Below are 25,618 nucleotides of genomic sequence, written 5' to 3' on the forward strand. Positions count from 1 at the left end.
TTGGTTTGGCATCATGTGAATAAAGGGTGAATGTCTTTTTAGCTTCTGCATATCATCATCCAGTTCTCCCTTCCCCAAAGTTATGCATTAATTTAAAAATAGAGAGCTAAATATGTCTTTGTCCTTTAGCTCTTCCACTTCTTTTTTTTTTCTGAAGTTAGAAAATATACAGTAGCTCTGAGGGAATAATAGCATTTTGAGTGGGTTGGTTACTTCTTCTGAAGTTAGAAAATATACAGTAGCTCAGAAAAAATAATAGCATTTGAGTGGGTTGGTTTTGGCTATTGTTTTTGGCTGATGTTGATATTGGAAGATGGGGAGACAGCCACAATTATTGAATGAGTTTGAGGTGGCCATCTCTTCAATTCAGTTTCCCTATTTATAAAATAGAATAAGAGGTCTGCCTTCCATGCGCTTAAGAGAGCAAACACCCTTAATTATCACAAAAAGGTCTTTACGACTCAGATATTTATGGGAAACTTTCTTTTGCTGAGATGCACAAAATGTAATGCAGAATGTGGGTGGGTGGGGGGAATGGCAAACAGTAACTGACGTCAAAGAGAATTTCAATAGTACTGTATGCATAGACAATGGCTCACAGAGCAAACATTTGGACATGTTAGTCTCTAAAATGCCACACACCTTTCACTGCAATTGCTAAACTCTGTTCCTTTAGAAACTTTTGCAAAGAAGTCTACAATTTGAGGTATAGATTCAAACTGCGGGGCAAGTAAATAAAAGTGTTAGGCCACTAGAGACACGTATAAACAAGGAGGTCTGGTCTGCCCCAGAAGGAGGAAAGCATGACTTGCCAGTAGGAAATCGTTTACATTGTTGGCCTAGGACTGAGGAGAAAATGAAAAGGAGCCGCCTTGGATGAAAGCTGGGATTAGGAGGAAAAAAAAAAAGTAGCATCGTGACCAGCCCCGCCAAGTGTGGATCATGGGACCTCTGGGCTGGCCGTGCCTTGGAGGGCGCCAGGTTGGAGAAGACTGCCCTTGGGTCGAGTGTGGCGCGAGGGCAGGGCCAACCAAAGCCCCTCTTCCCAACTGGCCCTTCCTCCCGCTGAGGGCGAGGGACCCGGCTGCCCCGCTGCCTCTGGCGGGCTGGACTTTACTGTCCTGCGGCGAGGATTGCCTCCCTCATCCCGGAGCCTTCGTAACGGCGGAAACTTGTTCCCACTCGCCCGGGCTTGTGCAGAGGCTTCTCCCCGAGAGTCTCCGGGGGCCTGTAATTGTGCGGGATGGTGCGCGCGCCTATGCTTTGCACGGCGTGGTGCCGCGGCCGTCTTTTGGGCTACTACTAGCTGCTACCTTTCAGGAAGCGCACAGAAAGAGGAACCGGGCGGGGAAGAGAGTGGGAACAAAGCCGCTGCCCCGAACTTGCAGGACCGATGGCAGGGAGCCGGCGAGGCTCTGCTCGGCTGCCGATGACTCCGGAGCCCATCCGCGGGAGCGGGAAGAAGAGGAACGCGAGGGGGACCCGGGGGGCCTCGTCCTTCTGAAGAGGACCTGCCGAAGAAGGCCTGTCCCCGAAGAGGGCAGATGTGGTGGCATCGGTCTTGGGATGTCCCGCGGAGCCCCCCAGGGAAAAGCGCCGCTGCCAGGTACTTTTAGGCGGGGATGGCCTCGGCTGGTTTCCTTTTGCCGTCTGAGCTGACGCCCTGGTCTGCTCTCGCACGGGAGAGAGCTGTTGTTTACATCCTGCTATTGTAAGAGAGAAAGGCCCCTTGCCTTGCCATCTTCCGCCCCCACCCACCCACCCCCCTCTCCTTTCCTCTCCCTTTGGGGCCCTTCGCCTGCTGCGTGTAGGAAGGTAGGCCTGTTCAGCCGGGACACGTAGAGTGGGTGGCCAGGCTGGCAAGCAGGCAATCTGTTCCTCTGGAGACAGGAAGGGCTTTAGCACATGGAAGCATAGTGGGATGGGGAGTGTTGGGAGAAGAGATAGAAACTTTCCGAGGGAGGGAAGACAGGAAGGTCTGGAGTGTTATCCTTCTTAAGCAGGGGTCTCCAACCTTGGCAACTTTAAGCCTGGAGGACTTCAACTCCCAGAATTCCCCAGCCAGCAGGCTGGGGAATTCTGGGAGTTGAAGTCCTCCAGGCTTAAAGTTGCCAAGGTTGGAGACCCCTGTTCTTAAGGATCCCTTCCAGGCTGATACAACAAAAGAGCATACTTATACAGTGTCTGCAGAGAATGGTACAATGGACACCAGCCTTCTTCCTCACGAAGCAAATTTCCTTCTCTGTGTCCTCATGAAGCAAATTTCCTTCTCTGTGTCCTCTGCCTGGTAATGAAGGCTGGAAGGGGAAGGAGCCAGTTCTCAAACACACTTGCTTTACCAAAACTGCTGTCATCTCCAAGGAACAAGTGTTGAGTTTCCTAGGTGAAGTCAACCTCTCTTGGAGAGTGCAGATAGTGGGGGGTGTTGAATAAGAGGACAAAGGGATGTGCGTGTAGCTTTGCAGTTTTGAAAACCACAGACCAAGACACAGTGCTGGAGTCCAACGGAGAGTCCATGTCTCTTATCATGTCTGTTTTGATACTGTGCTGTGGTTTTTCCCACTCAACGCTTCCCCTGATCCACTGAATGTAAAGTCTTGAGTGTCCGTGCAAATGACACATAGTTTTTTTTAAAGGAAGTTATTTTCAAAAAATAGTGATGAATTAGTGGAGGGCTTTGAGAGTATCCCAGACAGTCTGGGCAAGTATAAGTACAATAAGTCATTTAGCTGAGCCTAATGAAACATTTTAGGATTTAAATGGCAAAGTTTAGTAAGAGTTTTTTTAGTAATATCAGGCTGTAGTTTTCATTCAATATTTTATTCATATTTTAAACATCTGTGTAAATATTTAAATAGAGATAAATCCACTGTTAGGTAAACTATAAAGTAATATACAAGACATTAACTCAGCCCTAATTCTAATTTGATTGGATTTTTACAGTTTGATGTTGCATTTTCCAAGGATATTAAGTATCTTAGTATATTGTAGGCCAAGAGCAGTTATAAAACAGCATATTCAAATAACTTTGCAAATTTGTCCTCAGTAGACGCATTTACTCATTCTGATATTAGATGATCACACTAAATGAAATATGAAGGAAAGCTTTTTCTTCTGGAACTTCCTCTTTGTTGCTGCTCTTTTTTAAGGAGATTAAGAAGATACATGTAAGAATATTTGAATCAATCACCAGAGATTAATTTCTGCAAGGGCCAATAAGTCCTTTTAGCTTATTTATTCCCAGTGGTTCACATAACAGTTTCTTCCTGATAATTTGTCTAACTGTACTCTAGTACAGGGGTCTCCAACCTTGGCAACTTTAAGACTTGTGGACTTCAACTCCCAGAATTCCTCGGCCAGCTTTGCTGCTCTAGTATACCTTCTTGTTCTTCCTCCTTCAGGTGTCCCCCTTATGAATCTGCCTTCAAAACTAATTCTCAACATACTTTGTTGAATGGATGAGTTTCCAGACCACTTCAAGTCAACTGACTCTAAGTGGTGAATAAAAGCTAATGCAACAGTAGCAATAGTATGCAATAAAACAAATGTAATGACAGTTGACAATTTCAATTAATCATAGAAAAAAAACATTGTATCATTTCTGGCACTAGGAAATCTATGCAATTCAAGTCCCAAAGATCTGAAAGAGTCAGGTTTTATTCTCACAGCCTTTTAGAAGGCCGTGATAATGGGAATTACCCTTGTGGGTGGGACAAGATGTTCTTGAAAAGGACTGCAAAATCCAGTTCATCGTTAGATGGCTGAAAAACATTCATTTTTTAAATGATATTCTATACAGGTAGTCCTCAAACTTATGACCAATGAAACCAACATTTCCATTGCTAAATAAGACATTTGTTGAGTGAATTTTGCCCCATTTTATAGCCTTTCTTGCCACAGTTGTTAAGTGAATATCTGCAGTTGTTAAGTTAGTAACGTGGTTTGTTAAGTGAATCTGGGTGATTTTGCTTGTCACAAGAGGTAATCACATGAACTCGGGTTACTGCAATTGTCATAAATACATACAATTGCCAAGCACCCTAATTTTGATCACACGACCAAGGGGATGCTATGCTGTAGGTATGAAAAATGGTCAAAAGTCATTTTTTCCTAGTGCCATTGTAACTTCAAACGGTCAGTAAACGAATAGTTGTAAGTCAAGGACTACTTTTTGTATATCCACATGGTATACTAATTATGGCTTCAGTGAAACAAGAAATAGGATGAGTGCAGTGGGGAAGCAACCTTTGATCATGAGGGGATGATTAGCAGCACAAATACAGGTGTTCAGAGCTGAACCACCACTAGGTGGTTCAGACCAGGAAATCAACTTCACTGGAAAACTAAAACTGCTGTTATTGAAATTGGTTATTATTTCAATAATAGAATCTTGCAAGTCTGGTTCTGCTCCCTTCTCCTCTTTCTTATATTCCAGTGAATCAGGGAGGTATCTGCCAGAGCTACTTCCAAATATTACCTCTTTTTAAAAAAATGTTTCAATCCCTTTTGCTTAGGTTGCATCTTTCTATCATGGTAATTTCCTTACTTTCTGCCGTTGTGAATGACTAAGAATAGAGTACATGATGTTTCTGAGTGCTCTTATTTTGCTTATTATCTAGCCTTTCCTTTATGGAGGAAGTAGGAAACCACTTTGGCTGTGAACATACTTCCCCTTTGGATGTTGTTGCAGAATTTATTTAAATATGGCAATAATTTATGCATTGTACACTTAGGTTATGATACTGCAGTCATGAATGCTCAGTCAACATCACCAATGATTAGGAAAAAGTGTGTGGTGTTTTCTGATAGATAGTTCACCTATATATATTTGCCTATGTGGGAAACTTAATACGTTGTGGAGGAAATATTATTATAGTTAAATAGTAATAACAGAATAGAAGCCCTAAGCCATCATATGGTTTGCTTGGTTCTGACTTAGCACATTGTATGATCGTAGCTAGTATGGGGTTTTTTTATCCACTGTTAATGATTAGCACAATGTGTGAATCGAACCACTCTATTCCCAAGAAACAATGACATATGAAGGAGGCATAGAAAGATTTTGTACTTTACTTACCACTTTAGGTGCAATGTTTTGTCCTGGGAAAATAAATTTGGAGTATTTGTCTTTGGGGTGCCTAAGGGTTTGACAAGAAGATTTTGTAATGGTCTTGTTTTAGAGGCAGAGGATAGGTTATCCTTGACTTACAGCACATCTGATAGCTTAGCAAGCATTTGAAATTACAACCCACTCCCCCAAAAAGTACCTAAAATCCAATTCCAAAGTTCTGATGGCTGCCCCATCATGTGTCCACATTTTGGGTGCTTTATCAACTAGCCCACATTTATGGCCATTTGCAGTGTCCAATGGTTCGGTGACTGTAACTTACAATGTTTTTGCCAGAAACCAGCGTCTACTTCTGGTTTCCAGGAAAAAAAAGCTCATAGTGAACAGCCGGTTTGCTTAATGACCATGGTGTTCACTTAATGTTCATGGCATTTGTTTAATAACCATGGCAATTGCTTTACAACTGCCATGTTCCCCTAATGACTGCTGCAAAAAGTTGTAAAACAGGTCCAGACTGTTTACAAGCCCACTTTACGATTATCACAACTTATGACAGTAATTGCCAGGCTCAATTATGGTCTTAAGTTGAGGACTACCTTTATACTTGAAGTCAGAATTAGAGGGTTTTTTAAAATCATAATCTGAAGCTGGTGCCAGCCATGAATGTTTGTAGTCTGGTGAGAAACATTGTGTTCTATTCTCCTAAATCGACCACATTCTTTTCACAACTACACTATAGATATACAGGGTAGGTCCAACTGAATATTGATACAGGGAAGTGGCACTCTATTGTGCAGTGAGACATCTCACATGTCTTGCAATCTCTCAAGCAGCTTACAGTACTTACTGTTCATTGATTAGCCTGATACGTTTTCAAAATCATAGAGAGGTAAAAATGGGTGATACTGCTTCACCGGTTATTAATGGCTGCTGAAATGTAATGTAAGGTAATGCTCACACTTATCTAAATTTTAGATAAAATTTGGGGAATTTTTAAAATATAATATGGTATGCAGCATATTTCTTATTTTACTTTCCCCACTAGATGGCAGAAACGTTCACTATTTTGTATCTTATTTATAACTGCTTGTTCGGCTTGATAGCCATTGATTGTTTGCAGAAAACAGCAAGATTCTTCACTTTGTATTCCACTAAGACAAAGTATCACAGATGTGGTATCTGTACTCTTACACTGATTTCCCAACGTGGACATTTTTCAGGAGAGTAGATTGTAGAGATTTGTTCCTTCCAATTTTATCAGATTGAGATGAGTGCCTTTTGGAAAGTAATATCCACTCATTCTTTGTGAATCGTAATTTGAAAAGATGTGAGTTCAATAATAAAAGATAAAGATGCCCTCAAAATGACTCCTGGTTATTATCTTAGTATTCATGCTATTTTTGTCAATAGAACAAAAGTGCAATTCTATTCTCTTCACCTTTGTTTTTTACTTCCCATTCTAGCCTAAACCTAGACATGGAATTCCCCGATTGTCTATCACCTAAGTCGTCACGTGCTGCCCACGCCCAGTTTAGCGAAGGGAAAAAAAGTTGTGACATTGCCGTGATGACGCGAGTTTGACACCCCTGATCTAAATACTAATCAGGCTCAGCCTTCATAACCCAGAGAAAGAACTGGTTACTGAAGATATTCCTGCTGATTGTCAGCTTTAGAGATGTAAAAAGAGGTAAAGATCTGCCTTATTTCAAGTCAGACCATTGCTTTATGCTTTTTAATATTCTCTATACTATTTGTGGACGGCATTTTGCTAATAATTCAGCCATAACTATTATCTTGCACGCAATCAAAAATCTAGAAGCAGTTATGAATGATTCATGTTTCAAAGCCTACAGAATGACCTTGGTTAGGTTAAAAGAGCATTGTTTTTTTTCTTGTATGACCATCAGGATTACCTTGAACACATTGGTCTGACCAAATTTTTCAAGTAAATCTGGAAGCGTTGATATAATTATCAATTGAGATGGAAGAGTTATGTTTAAAAAGAGAACTGCCTTGGCAGACTATGTAATGAACACTAATTAGTCCTTACTGGAGCAGATGACCAAAGTAATGGTATTCTAAAATGTAATAAAGCAAAAAATGATAATAGCAGAACATTATAAACAACATGTATTCCTTTCTCATTATTATCAGGAGTCATTACACTGCAGGAATAGGGAAATTAGTCCTCAGTTCTACTGTATTATACTGTATTATACTGTATACTGTATGTTCTTTCCACTGACCTATTGATTAAAGCAATTGAAACAAACATTCTTCAAATATTAAAATCAACTGATAAGGCCCTGCAAAAATGGATCTAAAAGTGAGGCCTCAACAAACTAGAAGCAGTTTGGTGTAGTGGTTACGGTGCTGGCCTAGAAACCAGACTGAATTCTAGTCCCACCTTAGGCATGAAAAACCAGTTGGGTGACTTGGGGCAGCCATTTTCTCTCAGGCCAACTCACCTCACAAGATGGTTGTTGTGAGGAAAATAGGAGGAGAAAGGAGTATTAGGTAGGTTTGCCATGTTGAGTTGTGCAGATAGTCTTCAACTTACAACAGTTCATTTAGTGATTGTTCAAAGCTACAACACCATTGAAATAAGTTACTTATGACCATTTTTTAACACTTACGACCATTGCCACATCCCCATGGTCATATAAACAAAATTCAGATGCTGAGCAACTGACTCATATTTATGACGGTTGCAGTGTCCTGGAGTCATGTGATCCCCTTTTGCGACCTCCTGACAAGCAAAGTCAATGGGGAATCCAGATTCACTTAAGCATATTACTAACTTAAAAACTGCAGTGATTCATTTATCATTGTGGCAAGAAAGGTCATAAAATGGGGCAAAATTCACTTAACATCTCACTTAGCAACAGAAATGTTGGGTACAACTGTGATCATAAGTCAAGGACTACCTGTATATGAAAAAAAAGTGGAATAAATTTCTAAACAAACAAACAAAACCCAGAGGGAAATACCAACACAATTAGATCAAGATTCTTAAGCTTTGCAGAAATAATAGTAAAATAAATCAAAATAACTAAGGGGACAACTTACTCAAAACAATCTGGTGAGTTTTAAACTTATTCTATAGGACCGTGCAGTGGTTTGGAAGAGGTTGTAAAAGCTTAAATGAAGTACCTGTGACCCATTACTGCAGTTACATCTGTTTCCAAGCTGCACACTCCTAATGCTACTATCTAGCTCAAGTGTTATTTTTTAAAAAAAAGAAAATCTCTGATACCCTAGTTGGTCATTAAGAAAGCATTCTTGCTGAGAAATCTGGATTACAGTATGAGATTTTGTTTAATCTATTTTGGAAAAGTAGAATACCCAGAATGAAAGTATGTTGATAAACAAAATCCCTATCAAGGATTTCTGTCTGGAATCTATATATTCATTCTGAAATTTAGAGTATGTCAATGACATCTTGCATAGTAGTGTTAAGAATTACATAATGTTCTACTTTAAAACATCTGATTCTGGCTGTGGAATCTTAAAATAACTTCTTCGAGAGGGTGTTGTAATTTCAAGTCATATTGCTTGATATGCTGAGAATGTGTCTACATTTACATAATATCTAGATGTTTTTGAAAAGCTATGTGGTTACAGAATTCCTTTTTAGTTTCCTTTTATTTGTTCTCTTCAGGCAGTGATTCTCTGCTATAGCAGACCATCTTCAGCATTCTACTTGGTGGGAAATGTAGAAACCGGAATGTACCATATAATCAGGAAAAATTATTCAACAGACAGGCATCCACTCCCACTATATGACAAATCCATTTAATGTACCCTGTTGCAGTGACCAGATTAGAGGTTTATACCTCTAATCTGTCAGCATTGGTCTTCAGATACTCAAAATGAGCTTCCTTTCCTGTGATATAGACTGTGTGCTCATCTAACAATGGCACAATCAGCTTTAACAATACCAATTTTTCTCCTTATTCCACAAAGTTGGTCTTATGTCACCTCCTCAGCTATAACTTATAAACTATATTAATGTAAAAGTATTCCCCAATGCCCTAATTCTAACACTGATTCAGGATGTGTAAAACATATTTCATTTGCTATCTATTATATTTGTACATGTTACATGTAGATATGATCCAAGGTGTGTTGAGAAATATGGGCGCACCCTTCTTTTGTGGTTATCACCTATCCTCTGTTGCAATTATTTCTCTCTTTTTGTTTGCACTTTCCATTAGCACTATATTTCCAGAGTTCCTTTCATATCTGTGCTTCCTCTGGTTCTCTCTTTTTGATACCAGCTTCTCTCTCTTCCAGTAAGGGCAAAGAGAGTGGGACAGGTCTCTATTCTTTCATTCAAGGAAGAATGGTGTCTGTGTTTATGCTGATCCATTTAACAGTATTTAAAAATATATCTGTACTGCAAAATGTAACAGCTCAAGAAGGATGTTGAACTGGCATTTCTTGGTTATTACTTACACTTCAAGTAAAAGAATTGTTACTCAGCAGCTAGTGACTACAGAACAAAAGCCATGTTAATCTATAAATCATCAAAAACGAGGAGTCTGGTAGCCACCTTTTCAGACTAACAATTTTAGTTTCCCCCCATTTCCATCTCAAATTAACTCCTACATCAGTCTAGTCGCTCCAATGCATTTGATGAAGCTTATTGCCTTTCACTGTAATAATGTGTACTAGTTTGAAAAGGTGTTACCAGACTATTTCTTATTTCAAGAAGCTAGTGGGTGCCTGTTCTCCTACTCTAGTTGCAAAATTATGGCACAGAGTGCCCTGCTTCTCTCTAGACCTATTCTTGCTATGGCATCTTCCCATTTCACTGCACTTCATCTTGTTTGAACTTGGAAGATGGGCGGAAAGACAGACAAGCCAGTTTATGGAAGCCAGATAACCCGAAGTCATCCAGATCCCCAATCCCTTCGCTTTGCCACAACTGATTGTTCCTCCACACTTTATAAGAGGGCAGCAGTAGAAGCATGCTATCTCCTTGCCTATCAGAATGGCACACCATAATTTAGGACAGCACCAAAGCAATAGATGCGGGATAGGAATGGGCTACCTGTCACGGTTATGCTTGCTCAGCAACTCTTCCAACCCTTGCTGTAAATTCGCTCCTAAGCCTCTCAAGGCAAGTCTGGAGAACTGGAGCTAGTGCTCCACTTCTCTCTGTCCTGTCTTCTGTGGCTCTAATTTATCTGGTCGCCAACGGTTGCAACGAAGGCGGCCGGGCCCAAGTATTGCAACGCGTTCGAGGAAGCGGCAGATGGAGCCACTAGCCCGCCTTTTTCCCCTTAGAGCAACAAGGAGGCAGCTTCCCGGGCAGCTATCTGGGGTCCTTAAGCGCTTTACCTTGCTTTGTATTGAGACTTCCTGCACGGCTCTAATTTCTCGGCGAGGCGCGCTGGGGATCGAATAGCTGGAAGCTGAGCATGCACCACCCGTCTCGGGGATACGCTAGTCCTTGGCACTCTCATTTCTGCGGCTGCTTTGAGGGGAGGCGTCCCGGATAAGCCCCTGACAGAAGGAGCGAGGGCAGCACTTTCCCTTCTTCCGCCCGCCTGCCTTGGCAGAGCAATGAGTGCTGCGCTCGAGCCAGAGCTCGACCCTGTCTCCGGGGCTTAATCGCTGGCTACTCGCCCCGCGGATATGACCGGCCCTCTCCCGAGCAGGTGAGGGAGAGAAGCAAGACCAGCGGGGTTATGGAGCTGCACGAGGTCATCGAAAAGGGCTCGAATGGCGGGGGCGCCGCTGCTGCCGCCGCCGCCTCCTCCGTTGGCTCCAGTTCGCCGTCCACCGCTAGTTCGGAGACGTCCGTGTGCCCGGAGCTGGACAAGATCTCCACGCTGGGACGAAGGCACAGCAAAAAGAGGTTTGGGCTCAAGATCTTTGGGCGCAGGTGAGCGAGACCCAGGGTTTTGAAGTGTGCGCGTTTGAAAGAGTAATGGGATAGGAGGGATCGTGGCGAACTCACGCACGCTTCTTCCCCACACACCAAATCACAAAAATATGTTCAGGTGGTGGAATAAAATGGTTTGGCTAGTTTGTGGCTCTGTTGTGCAAAACTTACTGTCTTTGAGTAGTGGGGGTACCGGTTGTTGTGATGTGCTGGTCTTTCCAATCTGAGGCAGGTGAAGAAGCTCAATTGACAACGCATGGATTACGTAGATGTACCCCAAAACTCGCATACAGACACACGCTTATACTTAGTGAGATATGAAATAGGGATTTTTGTCTGTGCTATGTTTTTGAATGTAATTAATAGCTATCACTAGTCGGGTAAATAAGGTAATAGGTTCAGCTTGAGAGAAAGAGCACTTTTATCTTTGGTGTAAAAACAAACAGACAAACAAACAAAAAACCCTAATCCTGTGCCATTCAGGAATGTAAAATTCTGATTGTCAGCTGTAGTGATGAGAATGTCATTCTTCCTTTTCCTCTTTCCCCTCCCATTTCTTTTTGTTTCATTGGACTGAGTTTCTGATCTCAACAAATAATGCTGTTTTTCTTTTGGTAGGAATATGGGGTGGGTGTTTTTGTAATTAGTTAATAGCTTTCAGTGGGATTCAGGATCTACCTCTCCTTTCCCATACCCTATTTACTCATCTTCCTCTTTACCCAATTTATTGTTGAATTAAGATCTGCTTATAAATACAGATTATAGAGTCCCCCAACCTGAGGGCCCTCTGATGGATTGATCAGCAATTCCCATCATTTACATTCATCGTGGAAAATATAAATTGGAGATGACTGAATAATCCAATAACAAAGAACAAATTCTAGAGCGAAATGTAGTGCTTAATTAGGAAATGGTGAATTAGGTGTGTGTCTGTTTCTCTCTGTAGCACAAGGAAATATAGCAGTGTCCAGATATATTACTGAGGTTTTTGCATTTTGTTTGTGCTGTCCTTTGACTAGGCTGTTGCATACCTTTCAACATTATAACCACCTTGTCGGCAATCAGACATTTGGTATGTAATCTTATGGTAGCTTCTTGGAGTTCTGTGCCACACATTTAATATTATGTGTGGCATTTAATATTAATATTACTTTGCTTTATACAGAGAGATTCTAATGTTTGAGGGAATTCATAATTCTTCAGTTTGAAATATTATCTTGGTCTTCTTGGATCAAAATAAATAAAGTTGATTTTTTTTTGGCTTTTCGGCCAGTAGTGGCAACGTTTTGAATTTTTTTAAAACCAAAACATTGTGGTTTGTTAGTTACAGTAATTATATAAACAAACTAAAGCACTCTTTCATTGATAGCATTTTTGCAAATACTGACAAGTACATTGATAGTTGAACATGAAAATAAGTTTTATGAAAGATCAGCTGCACTAATCCAAATGTTATGGAAATGACATTTTATTTATCTAAAGAACCAGTACTTAATGTAATGGAAATGTGTGTAGCCAAAGTTTATATTGTAATTATTGTTATAATTTATATAATATAATTAATTTGCATATTCTATCATGCAGTGCATATATATATATGGAATTATGGAAGAAGTCATAGTAGGAAATGGCTTTCCATTTTACAGAAGGGGACTCCTGAAGCTTAGAACATTTGGTGAACTCAGAACACATATGGGCTAGATTGATTAAGAAAGTGAGCCAAGCTTTTTAGGACAGAATATACAGATGGGAACCAATATAAAATTCAAGCAAAGCCAATGAGAAGGGTACAAGAATGTGTTTATGTGACACATACACAAGGCCTGCACAATTTGTTGAGGGGAAGAGACCAGCATTAGAACTGAGAGTGGCAGCAAGGCTTGGAGGTGCTTGACAGTGTGTATTTTGGGGTGGTGGCAGCAGCTTATTTTTAAAAAGTTACCAAGTTTTTATTCAGGCCTGACATAACACACAGCAACAGAAGCATGAAAATGTGGAGGAGTTGGCGTTACAACTTGGTCCCCACTCTTTTAGAATTCCCCACTCTTTCATTGGGCAAAAATAGGTCCCCACTCTTTCATTTGGCAAAAGTTACCATTACGTTTAGGGCTTCCATCTCCAATTCCAAACCTAGGTAATGTACAGGATGTCTAAAAATAATTTCATTTCCAATCCAGAGACTGGAACTAAATAAATTAGCTAACAGGGCTCACTTAACATCCTAGCCTCAAAGCCTTAACAGAAGAGTATGGGCAGGAAAGTTTTTTTTTCTCTGTTAGAAGTGAAGATCTGGACTGAACTCACTCAAATTGTCCTTGTCCTTTCTTGTGCATGTAAATTAGAGGCATGCATATGTGTACACATTTATAGCATTTTCCTTGCCCAGTATGACTCCAATTAAGGGCACATTTGTGCAAAATAAATCGGCACTAGATAGAAGAGAAATAAGGGCTCGCATTGTTTCCAACGGTCAATTTACGATACTGTAAAAGTACAAGGATGGAGAGATAAGTAGATCTCAGGTGGGTAGAATGTGGTGCTAGTTCTCCCACCAATGATCTGTTAAAAAGAAAAATGATGCATGAATTACAGTTCTCTCTTCCAAAAGAAGACAATGTTTTGTAATTTCTGAGAGCTTTACTAGGTAATCAATTGTTCAAACCTAGCTAGGTGCTATTTGTTCCAGTCATATTTTTTTTTAAAAAAGAGAGAATGTCATTTTTAAAATAGGCAAGGCATGGCAGACTTGATTCTTTGGCTTATGCTAAAGGCATTTCTACTCAAATAGAAATATGTGACAATGATAAACAGCTATTTTTGTATTAAATACTGTTACAAAACTTGCTTAGTCTAAACTTTAGAAACATTCTGAGGGTGTGAATCTGGTTCATCTGCCCCTAAGCTCACTCTTCATTCTCATCCAGAGCCCATTTAGTAAATTTAGGAAATAGCTTTACTTGTAGAAATGGATTGAGGATTAGGCAATTGGGTGGGTAAAGAATATAATACATTTTTTTCTAGCATAGCATAAGTTCAGTGTAAGTAGATGACCTGAGAAACATAGTAAGCATAACTTGTCAAATCTAGTAGAACCAGTTCTATGCTGATGGATTGGTGGAGAATAGTTAGGAGAATTTAAAATCCTAACAGGTCTTTCATTTCCCATCACCAATTCTTAAAGATACTTTCCCTTCCTATCCCAACAATTGATTTGCTAGTCTTATAGGGACTGAGAATAATAACCAGATCACCCATATTGACTCAGATACAAAAAGAGACCATGATGAATCATTTCTGACTGGGACTGGCACCGCTCTGGTGTTCACATTACAGCCTGTATGTCCTAGTTAGGAGTATTGCCTGTTAAGATAATAAACAGATAATTTTTTCCTTTATGATCCTTTCTGGTATAATTAGCACAAGGCTAATTAGGTCTTCTGTTCCTAAAGTTTGAATTGTGCCAAGGTTTAAAGCCAATTATGCTTCCTTATTTTAGAAAGCTGGTACTTGATAAAGAGAACTTTGATATTGAAGACTGTTACAATTTTTATTAAATGGAACAGAAAACATTAGTTTTCGTTTAGTGTAAAAGTGAAGAAGTTGGAATGGAAGGTTGACAGGTTGCTGTTTTCTGTAGCTGAATTAAGGGTTTGGATGTCCATATCCCTTGCATGCCACATTCACACCAAAGTCTATAGCCTTTAGCCACACCCAACTATTTCTAGGAGCAGATGGCTTGTTCTTGCCTTAATGTTCCACCTATTAATAAAAGATAGGAGAATATGTGAACAGTAGTATGTAAGAGTTAGGATGTGAATAGATGTAGAACTGTTGCCAGAATCAGTTAGTAATCAATTTTTGTCTCGCTGTTCTGTCTATTAACCTAATATAAGTTACTTCATTCATACAGGAAAAACTCTTCCTTTTGCTTCTTAGGAGGATGATTATGTAACAGAATTATAGGTTGTCCTTTCTCCCATCCTCACCCTGCCATAATCTGCAATAACCAGCTATTACAAAGGTATCTAATGAGTATCCCCCAATTAATAGTACATGAACTAAACACAAGTAGACCTTGGTTAACAATTGGGGCTGGAATTTCCATCGGTAAGCAATGCAGCTGTAAACTGTAATCCCACCTAGTTGTTAGATGAGGGTCCATCCCGATCCAAGCCATTCCCATCTTGGCCCACCCCAATCCAAACCATTCTTTGTTCCCAGTCTTGAACTTTGGTAAGGTAAGGGGCTGCTTCCTCTTCAATTCCTCCCACTCATCTGTGTCTCTCCCCTTCCCAATCCCATGGCCATTCTGCATTCTATCACCTCTGTTCGCCCTACCAGCCCTGTCCCACAGCTTTGCCATTGTTTTCCACCCATTGCTGACAAGGCATGCCCAGCATGGTCCTTCATGAAGTTGGTCATCCTAGACTTTTTTCCTCAGGCCACATGTGCCCTTATCTAAACCATGCATGGCCTTCCGGCTAAAGTTTGAAGCCTTCCAAAGCCTCATGAGAAGGCCTCACCGCAATTTGGATTGACGGGAGCTTAGTGCAGGGTGGCCAAAAAGGCAGAGATGGGGATAGACAGGCAGGTAGGAAGATTGAAATGCCCCTGTGGTCACAGGTGTGGGTGGACTGCCAAGTGCCTGAGTTTTGATCATGTGACCAAAGGGGTGTTACAGCAACAGCTATAACAAATTGTCCTAAAAGAATATGAGAAATGCTCTTATCCTAAGATATTGTGGAAATCCTTTGTAGCTTCTTTAAAAGATGGCCTGCAAATATAACTGATAAACTGGGGGGTTAAGACAAATGTGGAACAGGCTGTTTTAATCATTTGTCTCTGGTTTTATCCTTCAATCTCACAACAGAAGCAAAATTTTCAGGCCTTGGAGGATCTTTGTGCACATTCTATTTCACAACGACTAGGATTGTGAGACTGATCCCAAGGTCACTTCTGCTCCCCTTGATATACATTTCTGCAGCTGAGATAGGCTATGTGGAAAGCTGAGGACTGTGGATTGCAAACTTTTGGGGTGGTGTTAGCCCAAAGGACTGGAAAGAGAATTCATGCTTTACACCCCGACACCTGAGGTGGTGACAAAACAGTGGACTGAAGACTGGAGATACAGTATTTCAGCGTCTCAAAATGGACAAACCAGATTCATATGTAGCTCTCTTATCCACTATGAATTTGGAGACAACACTTTTGTTTCTCACTTCATCTGCATAGGTGACAAAGTGAGAATACAAAATAAGCGTGTAAATGGCTTGAAAGAAATGTGGAAAAACAAGAATTCTAGGTGAAAAGGATTATGGCTAATCAACCAGTAAAGACAAAATCTTTTATCTTTTTGGCCTTTTAGGTAAGGATAGGAGAAGGGATGCCCTAATGAAGAGATGGGTATTGTTTCCTGTGACTGTCCTTTTCATCTTAAACTTTCCAATCTTGCATTCATGTAAAAAAGAACCTATGTATTCATTCCAGCAGATACTGTGGAGGCGAATGTATTTTCTGTTTATTAACAGTTGCAAAATTCAATCCATCTTAAAATTCTTCAGCAAGTAGCATTCAGCTAGGACAGCAGTAGGGAAACGTGGCTCTTTTATCACTTATGGACTTCAACTCCCAGAATTCCTGAGTGAGCCATAAAAGGTTCCCCATCCCTGGCCTACTGGTTTTTCAGTTGTGGGGGAAATCAATTTTTGACTTGAATGGGTTTAATATACAAATATAGGACATAGGCCAGGGATGGGGAACCTTTTATGGCTCACTCAGGAATTCTGGGAGTTGAAGTCCATAAGTGATAAATGAGCCAAGATTCCCTATCCCTGAGGTAGGATGTTTCTGGCAGCGCACATGGAAAGCAAACCTAAGGTATTCTAAGATCATTGTGGTGTTGCTGCTTTAATTTCAGCACCATTTCACTATACTGACGGAAGACCACAGTGTGGGAAGCCATTGCTGTAGATTAGAAGTGAGCTGTAATTTCAGCCTTGAGGGATGTAATTAGAACCCAGAAAACAGTGCCCTGGTATCTGATTATCCTGTCAGTGATATATTATGGCAAATGACTGGGCTCGAATAAAAGTCATGATGGCTATTGGCCAACTTCGATATGTAACCAACCGTATTAGCAGATATTTAAAGGAAGGCTGTGGTGAACTTGCCATTGTGACATATGAAAACATTAAAAATGCAGTGGTATAAATATATTTGTGGGCGGCTGAGGCAAGGAGTCTTCAGTGGATTGTGGTATTTGGTTAATTTGCTTTTTCATTGGCGCTAGAGTTCCCTTGGTTACATATATAGTAGGCCCTAAAAAATCCAAAGGTGCTTGTGAAAGATGTGGGTGTATGTGTGATGTTCGGAAAGGGTACATGTGCTCATTGCCTTTATTCTGTATTGTCCTAGATTATATGATTGTATGATTAAAGCTCATAAAATATTTAGTAGAAAAAAGCATAATAAGGATTAGAGTGCAGTACTGCAGGCTATTTCTGCCGCCTGCCGGCTCCCTGCAATTTGGCAGTTCAAATCTCACCAGGCTCAAGGTTGACTTAGCCTTCCATCCTTCCAAGGTGGGTAGAATGAGGGCCTGAATTGTTGGGGCAATATGCTGACTCTGTAAACTGCTTAGAGAGGGCTGTAAAGCGGTACATAAGTCGAACTGCTATTGCTATTGCCATTACCTGTAGCAAAGGAATAGTGATTCTTCAATCAAACAGCTGTGGTTGATTCAATCTTGTTATATTTTATTCCTAGGAAAGATTACGTGTGGTGCATCCCCAACTCGAATGAATAAAATGTTTCCAGGATCTATTTAAAACTGCATTTGGAAGATTTACTCTTGCATTATGCCACGTAACTTTTTTGTTTTTGGCCTTGTGTTTGAAATGTCTCTTTGGTCTTAGAAGAAAGATGGTTTGGCCTCTTTATTTCCCATTTTCCTTTAGAGTAACCTTTCTGAAACTTCATCCAGACCTATTGTACTATCTGCCTGTTGCTGTCTAATGAACTTATTAACAACTAAATTTGGTGAGAAGGGACCTCCCACCCAAATTTATGTGGAATGTGAGACAAGAACTCATGGTTTCCTTGATTTGGTGCCTTAACCAAGACACCAAACGGCCTTTTTTTTCTGCATTACTGTAAATTTACTAAGAGTTATATGCATCATCTCCCCCCTCCCTCCCTCCCCCTTTGAGGAGCTATTTACTTGTCAGGATAATTATTAATTTTCATACCCTGATAGTAACTCAGAGAAGCACAAGCTGCATTCAGAGCAGCACACATTTGCTCTTTTATTTCATGTTGATCTCTTGAATTGAAGGAAAATTAAAGTCATTCCAACCTACTTTGTGACTCTTTGTCAGGATCCGAGCTAGAAAATGGAAGCCAATGGTTTCTGTTTATGTTTCCCCAATCTATACAGTGGGAGTCAACATTCATCACTTCCTTCTCTTGAAATGTTGCTTCCAATAGAATGCTATGCTGGATATAATGTCCTTATAAATATTGGAGCCTTTTCAGAAAGGGAACATTTAGAGAAGAGTAATATACTATTGCATTTTATTTTAATTTATTTTTATAAAGTGAACATTTGCTGTTAATAAATCAGGCAAGTGTGAAGTAATTTGTTTCAGCAAGTTATATATGATTCTCAGAAGATTTATTTGATTAAAATGCAATTGATCAATTAAGATTTTTTAATGTAGGGGTGAGTCCCTTGTGATCTTCAGTCTAATTTCAAACTGCAAAAGATGAGTTCAGCTCTCTGGTGAGACAGAGAGAACAGGATGTGTGAGAGAGAAGAGATGCCAGTCCTCCCACTTGGTTTGCTATCTAAAGAGTTCCAAAATAAGAAACTGTTGTAAATGTTAATAACATGATCCATATCAGAAATTCGTTAGTATATGCTGCACTATGTTCCATTTGTGTATTTAATAAATTTCTTACAGCACATTTGCTTTTGGAATAAATAGGTAGCATTCAGATTAAATTCCTTGGAGGCCCTATTGGAATTAACAAGTGATAAATTAATTCTTATGACCGTGCCATTGATTTGAATTGTTTTATTATAAATGTAGCTTAAGCAAAGATAGTTAAAGTACCTTTGCTTCTTGTGGTTCTAGACCAGGGGTGTCAAACTCACGTTGTCATGGCAGCATCACGTGACGTATCGGGACTTTTTTCTCCTTTGCTAAACCGGGCATGGGCATAGCCAGCGTGTGACGCATCTGGCCTATGGGCCAGGAGTTTGACAGCCCTGTTCTAGACATGTCCTTCAAGAATGAGGAAAAAAGAACAATTTGCATTCCCTAGTCACTCAAAAGGAAATACTGCATTTTAATCTTAAATAAATAACATATCTTTGAAATACAGAAAAAATAACAAGCCAAACTTCCAACTCCTTATTCCCTGCCCCTCCAAGGACTAGATAGAGCCTTGCACACAAAATGACAACAACTGTTTCTTCAGAGGGGCTGTGTTTCTCTGCCAAAAATGTTGCTTGCCTTTCTTCTAACAGATCGTTCAATTAGTATCCCTCCTCCCGCAAATCTCTGGAACCAATTTCAGTAGTTTTATTGCAGGACTGTGTGCCATGCCCTTCTGTGTTTCTGAATGGTAATCTTTTCATCAGGATCACTATTGTCTGGAGGATGGCTGTTCTTACTTGAGTTGAGCAGCCTAGATGCAGCATCTGGAGGCTTCATTGATGTGGTAAACCTAGCAGTTACCGTATCTATGTGTACCTGCTACAAATAGTATGATTTGATGTATAGGGGGAAAATTAATTATGCTGTTTCATATATGGGGGTGAGAATGGTAGAAGCTGTGAGTGAATGCCATAAAAGGAGAGTGTTAGAAAGTTATCATATGCAAATAGCTTACATCTGCATTTCAGAGTTGCTATTCAAAGATTAAATATGTAGGAGTTACATTTCCCACATTTCTTTATTGTATTTTCACTAGTAACACTTGAACATTCATTGTCATGCGCTTCACTGTATTATCTTTATTTTGTTTTTCTGTTTTAAGGCCCAGTTGTGTGTTATTCTGGCCTAGGTACTATTTTATACATTGCTTTTACTTTTTAAAATTATTGGTTATTACTGTGCTTTTAGTAATATCCTAAACACTAATCTCATTTAGTAAAGGATAGGAAGAAGAAAAGATAGAAAATAATTGTAATGAAGATGGATGTTCACTTGAGGATTGATGCACTTTTATTTAAACTAATATCCAGGATTAAATGCCAAGTGTAAAAAGATCAGGCTAGAAACCAGGAGACAGTGAGTTATAGTCCCACCTTAGGCCCAAAACCAGCTGTATGATCTTGAGCCGTTCTCTTTCTCTGAGCCGTAGGAAGCAGGCAGTGGCAAGCTACTTCTTAAGTCTTGTCAAGAAAACTGCAAGGGTTTGTATAGGCCCCAGGTATTAAAACAAGGGGGTGGGGAGGAAGAAGAGGAAAAAAGAAGAAGAGAAAAGAACAAGTCTGCGTGGGCAGGGTATGCAAATGAGGGAGATGTATTTAAAATAACAAAATTGATCTCTCTTTCATTTTCATGTTAGTTTACTGTGTATGGGCAACTGGGTTGGTAGGCACTACTGCATCTTATGAGGCAGCCTTGGGGAATTTCCAATGGAATTATCTGTCAATTCAATAATTCCACTTTTCAGGTTGAGTTGAATTGAAGGTAGAATATACAATAAACCTGTTTGCTTGCCAGCAAATATCTCCAATATCCACAGTTGGGAAATGTAACTACTCCTCATTTATTTTGTACTCTTCTACATTTTTCTAACTTGCTTATCTTTATAAACTCCACCCTTTCTAAGCAACGATATGCAAGTTCACTCGATTTCCAGTGGTTATTTTCCGAAGCCTTTGTAGTCATTCATCATTCAAAGCACATGCTGCACCTCAACTTCCCACAAATGACCGAGAGTCCACCTTAGTCTATGTATGAAATTAGCTGTGGCCAGCCTTGATTAGGCAACATTTAATTGATATGTGAAAGTGACAGGTTTTGGTTACAAGACAATTTTGTGGCAGTTATGTATAAGAATAATACCCAGCCAAAATTCTTAAATTGGATTTAGAAACTGGTCTGGCATTATAACCGTATCCTTTTAGTCATAAGACAGCGAGAGTAGTCTAGTGCTAAGATGCTGGATGAGGAGACACCTCCCTTCATTACGGAAGCCAATTCTTTGAACCAGTCGTTCTATCCTAGCCCTAGACTGGAACGTTGGAAAACAAATCTTATCTATCAATCTGCTCTGGACCAGCATGGTAGGTTATGGTCCATAACTTTCACTGAAGAACCCTTCATCTTGCAGTGGGTTGATTTAGGCTAATAATAATGACACCAATAATGACTACTACTTTCATGTCATACGTTTAATTATGATTGGAGCAAAGCCCTAACAGTAAGTAGGCAAGCTAATAGTAAAAGCAGATTATTTTAGTGTATCCACTGAAGTTTAAGTTTGTGTGGGAATTTAGTTAGGTTTAGATTTTACCTTGCCTCATTTATGCTTTCACCTAAATCTGTGACTCAACTGACATAATCACAAATTTGGATAGCGTACATTAAATAACTCCCCCCCCCCCCTTCAACAATATTTAAAATTTTGAAAATCATGCAATATTAACAAAAAAAATTATAAACTGACATATTAAGCAACATGTAGCCAGTACTTACTATTTGTATCATCTTAACCCAATTTGCACAGGGGAAAAGACATGTTTGTAAAGTTTTCTTGAATGCTAACAGGGTCAGGGCCATCCAAATATTTGGGTGGGGTAGGGGTGGGGATTCTTCCAATGACCAAGTTCAACAACCGAAAAGGCATGCTTCCTAGGTCCAATCAGATAACTTCAAAGAGGATCCTGTGAGAATGTGTGGGATGGAGACAGGTTGTGCCACAAATAATATGTAGATGGTGATCAATACCTAGAATTACACTCAGAAGCCTATCAGGAGCCAGTCACAAGTGACGGTGTTACTAAGGTACTCCTATTAATACCTAATCCATAGCATTCTGGACCAATTGCAGTTTCCAGATGGTCTTCAGGGACAACCTTATGTTGCAGTAGTCCAATTAGAGAGTGACTAGGGTGCAAGTGAAGCGTCCTGGTGGTGCAGTGGTTAGAAAACAGTATTTCAGGCAAACTTTTCCCACAGCGTGAAGTTTAATCCTGATGGGGCTCAAGGCTGACTCCAGCTTTCCAGCCTTCTGAGGCGGTAAAATGAGGACCTAGATTGTTGGGGACAATATGCTGATATTATTGTAAACCACCCAGATAGTGCTGTAAGCACTGTGGGACAGTATATAAGTTTAAGGGCTGTTCCTAAATGATCTCCTGACCCTGGGATGGATTGTACAAAGGCCCTTCTGGCCACAGCTACCACCTGCTCCTCAAGCAGTAACTGAGAGCAAGAGACACCCCCCCCCCAATTGTTCACCAGTTCTGAAGGTGGGGGTTTACAACCATCTTCAAAATCAGTTATGGAAAATCTCCAGTTCCAGTTTCAGCAGTGCATCAAACCCACGGCCGTGAAGTCTTGCTAAAATTGATTTGTAAACCTGTTCTTCCCCATTCAGGCCTCCAGACACTAGGAAAGAACCTTGACCACATAACCTGGTTGGCTTGGGACAGAGATACGTAACTCTGTATTATCATCAGCACTTCACCCTGTGCTGGTTAATGACTTTACCTACTGGTTTCAAATAGATATTAAGCAAAACCAGGACTAGTGCCCTGAGATACTATGCAAAGCAGTGGTGGGATTTTTTTTATTACCGGTTCTGTGGGTGTGGCAGGGGAAGGTTACTGCAAAATCTCCATTCCCTCCCCACCCCACTAACCTGCTTTCTAGCTCCTTTCTCCTGTGCAGGGCAACCAAGGAAGACCCAGCCAATCAGCTGGGACTCGGGAGGCAGAGAATAGATGGGGGCGGGGCCAGTCAGAGGTGGTATTCCGAACTACTCAAAATTTCCGCTTGAACTGGTCAGAACCTGCTGAATGCAAAGAACCCTCTGGTGCAAAGGCACAGGGAGTAGAAGTCTGAGGCATCTCCAAAGTAGGGATTTAGGGGTCTTTCCCTATTAACAGTGCTTTTTTCCCCAACGAATGGGTGTTGTAGATAGTTAGAGCTGCTGCATATGAAAATAGTGGATGTAATGCCCAGAGTCACTGAGAGTTGGGTGACATAAAATTTAATAAATTATTATTTTGGTTTGTCGCAATCAATGTTTATACTGGACCTGGCATTTTTATCCACTTACCGCATTCTTCCCAATGGCAGACATTGTTTGCTGGTGCTAAAGGTGTTGTTGCAAGATGTAAGTTGTTCCAAGTAAAGCTGCCTTTTGCAATTGACTGATGGTGATTTTGTCAATGCTGATGGTGTTCCAAGTGGTGCTCTGGTTGTTTTGGGATTGCACCCTATTACTGTTGGTACTACAGATGGGCCTCAACTTACGACCAAAATTGAGGCCAGATTTCTGTAGTTAAGTGAGACATTTGTTAAGTGAGTTTTACCTCATTTTATGACTTTTCTTGTCACAGTTGTTAAGTGAATCACTGCAGTTGTTAAGTTAGGAACACGGTTGTTAAGTGAATCTGGTTCCCCCATTGACTTTGCTTATTATCAGAAGGTTACAGAAGCAGATCATATGACCCCAAGGCGCTGCAACCATCATAAATACGAGTCAATTGCCAAATGTCCAAATTTTGGTCACGTAGCCACAGGGATGCTGCAGCAGTTGTAATTGTGAAAAACGGTCATAAAGTCACTTTTTTCAGTGCTGTTGTAACTTGGAACAGTCACTAAATGAACTGCTGTAAGTTGAGGACTACCTCAACTTTGCTTTCTTTTCTCCTAATCATTCTACTTCTATTTGCATGTCTTTGTATTTTGCGATTTTTCTCCAGTTCTTTGTTTTCTATTCTGCTGTCTCCAGGTTCTGCCACATTCACTCCCCAGACATGTTGTCTTCATTTATCAGCAGTTAAAGTTATACCTTAAGTCTGCAGTGTTATGTGGCAGGTGCTTGTCAATTTGAATTCTAGATCCCCAGAGTACTTTAGCTTCTTAATTTTCTTTGTTTATTTTGTAATCCCATCAGTTCTTGCTGGCAGGCAAATGGTATTTCTTGCAGGTCTTCCGATGCACCTTTGTTGCTACTTTGTTGTGCCGTTGTTTGTAGTCAGTCTATGCAATGCAGCAGCTAACTAGGTGGTCCACTGTTTCTTCAGCTTCTTTGCAGAGGTGGCATTTATTATCTGTTGCTGGCTTCTCAATTCTGCCTTCGTATGGATTTTTTCTTAAGGCTTCATCTTGTGCAGTCAAAATTAACCCCTCTATGTCTTTCTTCAATTTTCCTGCTCTTATCCATTACTATAGGTCTTGTTATCTACTTTGCCTGCTATGTTTTTTAAGTGGCATATGGGCATGAAATACTTTGCCTTGTCATGTCCCTTTCATCTCTTTCATTTGGTCTTTCTTGTGGGAAAGGCTTGCCCTAGGCTTGAATAAAATTACAAAACCTCTTTGTCTGTGACAGGAAGTCTGCAAGGGCTTACTTAACAACACAGGTTTGTAATGTTCCACTTCTTCTTATAATTATTTTTTACAACATTTAATGTTACAGAAACATTTATCCATTCAGTTCTTAGCAAAACCTATTGTTGCTTGCTAACCAACAAAATAAGTTCCTATATTGTGAACTGTGTGTTTGTATTACCATTGTACCATGTTACACAGTTCTCATTATGTATCAACTCTGTGAGCTACCATGATGTGTATTGCATACTAAACTCAGTGAACGTGGCTGGAGAAAACATTGCATTGGCTTTGATGCACAGGAATTTTATGGGTTTACCTGAGAACAATTCCTTGGAATAACTTGTTTCTTTTAATCAAGATAAAGATAAGAGTACAAATACACCAATAGAGGTTTTCTGTGTGATAACTAAAAAGAATCTTACCAGAATATTTTTAATATTTGATTTTATTTAAAAAAAACTTAAATATTGGGATATTTGTTCAGAGCATCAAATTAGGAAAGGAGTCCATGTATCTGTTTATAATTATGAATAATATAATAAGTTTTATTGCTATATTAAGAACAGTCTGTTACTGGGCGGTATGAAACATTATTTAAACCCCAGGTAATTCTGATATATGTTGTCTAGATGAGATTCTGGAGCATGCATAGAACCAGGGGTGGGATTCTACTGGTTCGGGCTGGTTCTATAGAACTGATTGTTATGATTCAGCGCAGTTCGGAGAACTGGCAAATGGGTGCCACTGGCTGGCCCCACCCCACTCCTCCTTATCTCGGCCATGCACCATCGCTGCCTGCAGTCTGCCTTCGCCCACCCGCCAGCCATTGCTGCCTGCCTTCCGCCACCACCTTGCCTGATCTGAACCTGATCTGTGATCTCCCTAGGTGAGGCGGGCTCTGCAAGCCCCGATCGCCTACATGCCGCTGCTGCCTCCAGTTCCAGTTGAGTCCTGAATCCTGGGCCAGCCTGGATCATGCCATCGCTGCCGCCCTCACCCTTGCCACCACCGCCTCCACAAGCCCCAGTCCACTCCTGATTCCAGTCCCGGGCTGGCCTATGCCGTCCTTGCCGC

General features: G+C 40.4%; 1 protein-coding gene across 5 annotated transcripts in view; it reads left to right on the forward strand.

Moving 5' to 3' along the window:
- DGKZ (diacylglycerol kinase zeta) overlaps nt 1-25,618 on the forward strand; it is a 171,468-nt gene that overhangs the window by 33,292 nt on the left and 112,558 nt on the right. For 2 of the 5 annotated variants that reach the window (XM_087951312.1, XM_026671260.2), the window contains exon 1: nt 10,417-10,961. The exons of 1 other annotated variant lie outside the window; for it this stretch is intronic. In XM_087951312.1, coding sequence (XP_087807438.1) covers nt 10,765-10,961 — 197 coding nt within the window. In that variant the 5' untranslated portion in view covers nt 10,417-10,764. Of the gene's footprint in view, nt 1-1,031; nt 1,607-10,416; nt 10,962-25,618 lie in introns of those variants that run through there. 2 more of the 5 variants (XM_087951314.1, XM_026671258.2) reach the window with 2 other exon arrangements.

The sequence above is a fragment of the Notechis scutatus genome, chromosome 1 (genome assembly GCF_049901735.1).
Source record: "Notechis scutatus isolate UNSWTSFEM ecotype Mainland chromosome 1, rNotScu1.2, whole genome shotgun sequence".
In the NCBI taxonomy this organism is placed as follows: Eukaryota; Metazoa; Chordata; class Lepidosauria; order Squamata; family Elapidae; genus Notechis; species Notechis scutatus.